The following is an 8057-nucleotide window of genomic DNA, read 5'->3' on the forward strand; positions in this document are numbered from 1 at the left end:
TTTAAAAAGTTTAAAATGTGGCACTTGGATTTATTTGTTTTGCTGTACTTGAATCCACATATAGTAACAGGGGCAGAGAAAACAACACCATAAAGACCACAGCAACATTAAAAAAAAAAAAAATCACACTTTCATGTTACTTTTTCCAGGGGTGATAGTCACAACTTCTAAGAATTGCCTGCAAGTTTTACCTGTTGAGTCAGCAAACTAACCACACATCCCTTATTTGAGCATGCACACCACACTAGTTTAACTCTTGGTCATAAAGAAGGTCTCTCTACCTCTCCAGATGGCAACGCCATCTGAGGCCTATTGGTTGCCGCCCAGTCTTGTACACACACGGATCTGAACCCTCATGTGCCCACACTCGCAGTGAGGGGAGATTTGCTGCACCTGTATCGTTAAACACTGAGTACATATGAATTTAGAGTACAAAATGAATGGATTATCATATTTTCAGTTGCAGAATATTGCACTATGTATCATGCCACAGTCATGGTGGTTTTTCTGTTATTTTGAAACCTGATTTTATAATTCATTGGCTATGAAAGCTTAACTTAGCTTAGGAAGATATTTTTTCTTTCATTCTCATCTGTAGCCCCTCCACCTCTTTCTTCAATGCTTCATGCCCCCAGTAAGCCACAACATGATCCCCTCTACAGGCACAACACTCTTGTTTCACTCATTGGCTTTGGTTTTAGTTTTTTAATTTAAATGTCATAAAAAAATCTTTAGGTAAATGTAGAATAACCCTATGCAACCTTTTAGGCTAGAATTAGAATTTCCATCAAAAGTTAGAGAATAAATGATCAAAATGTCTGATGTGAAGCATAGTCCACAAAAATATTTAGATAAAAATGATCCATACTCAGAATTTATATTTATAAAGAATTTATATTTATAAATAGTTCTAAATATAGAACAAATACAGGATGTGTAACAAGCGCTCATGATAAAATGAATAGATTTCCAAGTCGCTTAATGCAACTTGGAAATCTATTTCCCCGGCGTGTACTCCTCGTCCCCTGCCTCTACTTCCCCTGACTCTATTTACTGCCCCTCTCGCTCGTCCTCGGGCCTGTCCCCTCTGACCCGATGAGATGCTTTGCTCAGGACTGTAGTCCGGATCAGAGTCTAAAAAGCTCTCACCATGGGGGCTCTGACAAGCAAAAGAATGAATGACGTTCAGTAAGTCCTACAGAAAATGTATATGTATTGTAGCATCCGTCTGTAAGGATGACGTGCCGATTCGTGAACACGTTGATCTTTAATAACCAGTCACTGATCACCCCAACCAACAAAGCAACAATCAATGTTTGAATGAATGGAAAACTTCTCCTCTTGTCTCTCCTCTCTCCCGCTCACACACTCTACACCTCTCCTGATGCCTTCACTAACTGTAAACACTGTAGGAATTAAGGACATCTACACTGAGCATGTTTAACAAACATGTTACGTCACAACAATATCCGGTCTGTCACGGAGTCAGAGCTCGGAGCTTGTTCAGCCCATAGACTGTATAAAATAATACTGAACCCCTTCTCCATTTTTCATTCCCTGCACACATGTGTGCTAACAAGGAGCTTAGGACGGAGGCATACTAGTTGTAGGCTGTCTTAATAAACACAAAGGTAGGTTTTACTCCCCAAGTCTGCAGACTTGAAGATCTATTGGATGATTCTTATTTTTCATGGAAAAGTGCTAGCGCTAGTTAGCATAGCCATATATCTACATGTTTGTAGCTGTAGCTGTGTACCAAGACACATGTCGACATACTGACAAATAAAACAACAAGAAATGATCGTTCAGAAAGGTCCTGCTGCAGGCGCCTCTCCGTCAGGATCAGATTCTGGATCAGATTCAGAGGGTTGAAGTAACGCGGGTCTGTGAGCAGCCGTGTATATTCAGCCAACATGTAAACATTAGATCAACGTGCCGGAGAGCCGAGGCCACACCCTCTTTCTGAGGGGGCGTGGTCAGAGAGAAAACAGACTGTTCTGAGCAGGGCTGAAAAAGAGGGTTTTACACAAGCGGCAACCTCCGGTCTAAAAATATGAGTCAATGCGGAAGTGTTAAAAGCTGCAGTTCATCGAGGATCCGCTTGAGGCTGGCTCCGGAAGTACAGGAAGTCACATACACATGAATGGGAAAAAGACGATATTTACAGCAGAAATAAACATGTTTAAAGCCTGGTACAAAATATGAGTGTAGTCTGAATAGCTAATTTCTCAATGTCCTCTCACTGTGAGGGGGGTGAATTTTTTTTCTAACCCAGCAATTTCGAAGATATTGAGATTACTAGTCTTCCAATGAGAGGCACAGCTAACTGTGGGAACACTGCAGATGTTGGCTAGGAGGCTCAAAGCCCGCCTCTTTACGTCACACTGGCTCGACAGAAGCAATATGGCTGCCGCTGCCCATTGGCTTCAAAACAGCTTTCAGAAACAGATGGGTGACGTCACGGATACTACGTCCATATTTCATACAGTCTATGGTTTTACAGGCATGCCAAAATCTGATTTCAAAGTGTTTTTTTGAGCATAAACTTTGAAGACATGTTTTGGGGACCTCTTAGACCAATATATTTTGAGGGAAAAGAGCGTTATATGTCACCTTTAAAATAAATCCACACTCCAGCCCAGTTGGTGGCGGTAATGCGCCATGAGCCGGTTTGCCTACCGCCTTTAACAAAGAAGAAGAAGAAGGCGGAAGAGGATGTGATCAGAGCTTGTTGTGTTTAAGGTTCCAGCTAATAACACGGCTAGGATACATTACTGAAAAAATGGTGTACGTGTCGAATGGTGAGTAGTTCGTTCATTTCAATAAGTATTTTTTCGTCTTCACATTAAATAGCCCTCTTTCTAAAATATGTGTATGTACTAATCGACATTTTAGTTGAAATACAACACTACGATGTGATACTTAATGAGAGCAGATACTTTGAAAAGACGCAGCTAGCTGATCAGCTTGTTAGCAAGTAGAAGAGAGACTACTCAATGTACGCTGAACTGTGTCGGATTTAAGAGGATGTCAGTATTTTCTTTTATTCGCTCGACGCATAATTCTAATGTCAATTCTCAATTTGCAACTATCTTTCTAAAACACAACTAAGGGGATGTGATTTCTAAACACTGACAAGACCGTCATATCATTATGATGCTTTGGAGATGTTTTACTTGCTTATCTTCTTTATTTTATTTTTTTGGCCAGTTGTGTTTATTGAGCGAAATTCAGTGACATTGTATGTTGCGTACAAGTTTACATTTTTAAATTTGTCATTTAAATGGAGAAAAGAAAAAGACAACAATGAGACTTGGAAAACGACACTCCTAACAGGGGAAACAAGGTGCATGCATGTGCATAATTATAGACCTGTAGAGGTCCATAAATACAGAATCACCTGCACATTTACAAAACAAATGTACCAGTCTCAGAACTCCAAAAGATAAAGAACCCCTTCCTCCCCAGCCCAGCTCAGCAGCAGAAATGAACGCACACAAATGTGGGAATACAGCGATGTTGTTACTTGATTCTCTTTAATGCTTTACTTTAGAGAAGTGGGGCCAAATCACATTAAAGTTTTTCACTTTTTTTGATGGGCTGATGCCTGTGGATGCTGATACATACTGGTTTAGACAGTTGTTGTTAATAAATAGGCTTAATGATCTGAATAGCTTTGTAGACAGTTGATCGACAGAAACCTCACAAACCAGTTAATATTTCCTCTTCTCTTTCCTGCTGTGTCGCCCTCCTCTCTCTTCATCCCCAGGTCAGGTCTGCGATAACCGGATGCAGTCACCATGGCGGCTGTCCTTCTTTGTCGATCTGTTCTGGGGAGCTGTGGAGTTTTTTGGCCTTTTGTAAGTTGTTGTCAGTCACACTGACATTGGGTATAACATTTTGATTTTTTAGTTTCAAATTACTTGACTTGATCAATGATTGATTTATTGGAGGCAACTCTTTCATGTCAGTGGTAGGGGTGTAATGATTCTTTTTAAAGATTCGATTCGTATCATGATTCGTGGTTGCCAATACGACTAAAGGACGATAGTGGTTCATTTAGAACGATACGATCTGAAACGACTCAGTGACTTGAAATTGATTCAGTAGCTTTTTAGCCAAAAAATTAACCATTGTGACTGTGAAATAAATACCTTGATACTGGACAGTCCTAGATTCCTGTTGTTTCTTGTAAGGGAATCAGGTATAAATTAATTATGGATATAAACGTCGTGTGAAATCTCATGTGGTGTTGCAGCGGTACTTTACTTGACCTTTACATAGCCTACAAACAGCAAGCGACCCATTTAGAACATCTCTGTCTTTGCAGAAGCCAAAGTGTTTCCACACGCTGGACCGCAATGGTGGCTTGATCATTTCTTGCTTGCCAGCTTCTCCTCTGCCACCCGCCATGCTATGTTTTGTTGTCTGCTGGCGCGTGGCGATGAGGCCACAGACGGGCAGCCTGAATTGAGTAACGTTTAACATCCTTATCTTTAAAAGTGAAAAAAAAAAAAACACATCCATACAAAGTCTGTCGTGCTTAAATCCAATGCGTTATTTCCTAGTATCGATACAGTCGATTTATTACCTTTAAAGACGATGTTAGATTGATATGTCGTCTGGAAGGCCAACATGCTGAGCACAGATCGATGTAGTCGGATCAGAGGAATATAAATCGATACATCGATAGTAGATGAATTGTTACACCCCTAGTCAATGGTAAAAAATAAAAGGGGATAAGGAAACAGCCTTGTTACTCAGGGTGTTGCACTTATTTGGGTCTCATTTATATGATTGAACATAAGAATGGACCGTGGTGTTATCACACTGCTCGAGGGGCAGGGGTGATAAGAAATAGAAAGAGCACTTTACTTCCAAACCCCCATATTCAAAGTTTAGGGTTAATTTTGATCTGTTATTTTTTCATTAGTTACTTTTTTAAAACTGAGTAGTTCAATTTTAATCAGAGGTAAAAAATAATTGATTAAACACTTAAATCTACAAAGACTTTATGGGGTGTGCAACTAACTAGCTAACTAGCTGAGCTAAATAAGGGGTGCTTTACAGCCTTTTCATTTTAGCTGCAGTAGTTAGACTAAAGCAAATGAATTATGCCGCTATTGTACAACCTACGGTCACTATTTGGCTACCAGACATTATGAGGTGGAGTATTTTCTTTCACGTTACTCTGCACAAGTTAACGTTGTTATTAATCAAGCCACCTTAAATGTCAAAATGATAACTGACAGTTGTGTTTGTTTTTAATCGTCTCTCTTAGTCACTGTCAACAATCGGAGACAAAGTAGGGCGGATCAGACTCCTATGTTTGAGCAGCTGATCAACACAGAGTATACATTGCACATCACATTGTTTTTATGGTGTAGTGATCTGGCAAGAGATTTGTCAGAGTGAGAGCGTGAGACTGACATTGAAAGCATGTCACATGAGAGTTGGCAACCCTGCCTTACTGGATGAACTAACATTAAACTAATCATTTAAATTCACAGTCAAATTAAAACACACCCTATTTACTTCTTTATAAATGATATTAAACTGACAGTAACATCAAAGTTAACATTAGACATAGTGAACTTCTGCATACATTTCTTTGTTTACATAACTTGCCTCAATTAGCTCCCCTTCTCTGAGCCTTGCAGTTGGCACACCTTTGACCTAAATGAGGCAACTTTTAAAGTTGTTACCATTATTACTTATGGTTTGTCAGGCTTTGTCACTTTGTCAGTCGGCATGACAGCCCCTATGGAATCATTTCTGTCTCCCTTTTTCTTTTAGTGTAAGTCATATTCTGTCATTTCTTTTGTTTGGCCTTTTCCTGTTTATAGCTGTCTGCCTTTGGCTCTGTCTCTCAAACACAAACACTGCTTGTTTAATACTACTATCACTGTTTCTTCTGGTACTACAAGTATTACTTGTACAACTGCAGCTTTAGGTTTTTAAAAAATCATATTGTTTTTGTTGTTTGTTTTGAGAAAAAGAACATTTTGGATCATCATGCAACACTGTTATCTACTCTGATCTTTCTCTTTGTCCTTTTCCAGTTTTAAGACAATCGTTAACCCTGACATGACCAAAGATGGAAACAGTGGTTCATCACGCTTCAGCGATGGCAGAGGGTAGGTCCCTGGAGCACAATCATTTCTTCACTGTCACTCATTTGGGACATACAACTTGAAAATTTGCACAAAGACAACATATAAAATGTGGAAACTGAAAATTGTACTGTATTTAAAAAATGATATGCACATTTCAAATTTAATTCCAGCAACATATTTTAAAAAAAGTTGGTACTCTGACAATAGAAGGTTGAAAAGTTGCTCAAAGAATACTCTTAGGGGAACATCTCACAATAAACTAGCCAAACAGTTAACATATTAGTGAGATAAGCATCCCAGAGAGGCTGAGCTTTTCTGAAGTAAAGGTGGGGAGGTTCCATTGCCCTTAAAAAAGAAGAATATTCCAATAAATATTGCAACAATTTAAGAATTATGTATCCCTATTTGAAATTGCAAAGAATCTGGTGATTTATTTCATGGTAAGTGTTATTTATGACTGTAATTGGTTGTCGAATTGGACGTTGCCATCTTTGCTACAAATCAAATCTATGGTATTAATAAAGTAACATGTACCTGAACTGTATTTATATTTCTCTAAAGAAATCCTCTGACCACTCCAAACACGTTTACATTACATGTCAGATCTACTCATTCACACCACATTCATACTCTGACAGCAGACGCTGCTAAAGCACCGATCAGTATTAAACAACTCCATTCACAAACCGCCATCGGGAGAGCAGTTGTGCTGTTCCATCGTGTGGCAGCGTCCATAGTTAACTTGTGTAACAGCTTCTTCTTCGACACCAACACAGCGCTAGCGGTTGAAGCCACGCGTCTCAACCACATTGAGCAAAATTATGTTCACTACACCAAGGCTCACACGCAGATACTTCCAAAGTGTAATTTGTTGTATATGTAGAAAATGTTCCATCTAAATGTTTTAATCTGGCTTTATCCTATATCTGGATTAATCCTTTAATCCCTTTGATTGGTCAGCAGGGGCAAACAACTGTTATGAGTTCACTTGCAAAATATATAAAATAGCTTTTGAACTTTGAATTTATGGTTGAGTATGCTACACCTGTGCAATATGTTGTTTGCTCTGTGGTGCTCTGTTTGCCTGATCACCTTTTCCCCTCTACTTGTTTTTTTTCTTTAGTCCTCCCCGTCCCCCAGGTGGCAGAAGAAATATTGGAAGAATAAACCATGGTGCAGGTCCTAGCGCTCCACCAATGGGGGGAGGAGGATGAGGAAGGTGAGAGACAGTTTTGGTCTTAATTCAACATTGCTGACTTTTTACTGTGAACATTTATAATGATATGAGATTAGGGGTTGAAATTGTAATGATGTGTTAGTTTAAAATAATAATAATTTCCATACTATTAAATACAAATGATAAGATATTATTCCATTGTATTAACCTCTTCTCTCTTTAGGTAAATGCCTACAATTGAGGTAGGCGTGGGGCTCGCACGCTGTCTTCTTCCTGAGAAGACTGTGACATCTGAGTGCTGAAGCCCCTCTTCATCTGCTGCTGCTGTCTTCAAACAGCTTCTTGATGCCTTTCTGGGAATTCCTTCATATAGGGGCCAGAATGGCTGATAAAGCAGCTATCTACATCATTTCTCCTCTTTTACTTTTTCCACCTGTACACTTTCTTCCTTCCTATAGATATGTCAGATTTTATTCAAGACTTCGATCATACACCATGAACGTAACTTGTTTTGTGTTGTTTGATTAAAAAATACTGCTTTCAAAATGTTTCTTCCAAGTTTGTCTTGTTCCAGATTTTGAAATGCCTTCCTTCATGTAGCTTGTTAGTGAGGACAAAAATAAGCTGGTATTGTCTACATACTTCAATATGAATGTTAAAGAATACATCATGATAGAAAAATTGGCAAAATCTGCAGTGACACATGCTGAGGTGGGTTCCTTGTTAGGAGCATAGACTGTGTAAAAACTGCTGCAGTATCTGTG

At 39.1% G+C, this 8057-nt stretch overlaps 1 protein-coding gene across 2 annotated transcripts; it reads left to right on the forward strand.

Annotated features, from left to right (window-relative positions):
• The first annotated feature begins 2670 nt into the window (after positions 1-2670).
• Positions 2671-7839, forward strand: selenok (selenoprotein K). Of its 2 annotated transcripts, XM_034696021.1 has the most exons (5): positions 2672-2801; positions 3770-3860; positions 6063-6137; positions 7240-7335; positions 7517-7839. In XM_034696021.1, the coding sequence occupies exons 1-5, from the start codon at positions 2783-2785 to the stop codon at positions 7518-7520; spliced, it is 285 nt and encodes a 94-aa protein (XP_034551912.1). In that variant the 5' UTR covers positions 2672-2782; the 3' UTR covers positions 7521-7839. The 2 variants fall into 2 exon arrangements, with proteins under 2 accessions (XP_034551913.1, XP_034551912.1); XM_034696022.1 differs by lacking the exon at positions 7517-7839 and having other exon boundaries at positions 2671-2801; positions 7240-7339.
• The last annotated feature ends 218 nt before the right edge of the window (positions 7840-8057 follow it).

The sequence above is a fragment of the Notolabrus celidotus genome, chromosome 11, assembly GCF_009762535.1.
Source record: "Notolabrus celidotus isolate fNotCel1 chromosome 11, fNotCel1.pri, whole genome shotgun sequence".
Classification (NCBI taxonomy): domain Eukaryota; kingdom Metazoa; phylum Chordata; class Actinopteri; order Labriformes; family Labridae; genus Notolabrus; species Notolabrus celidotus.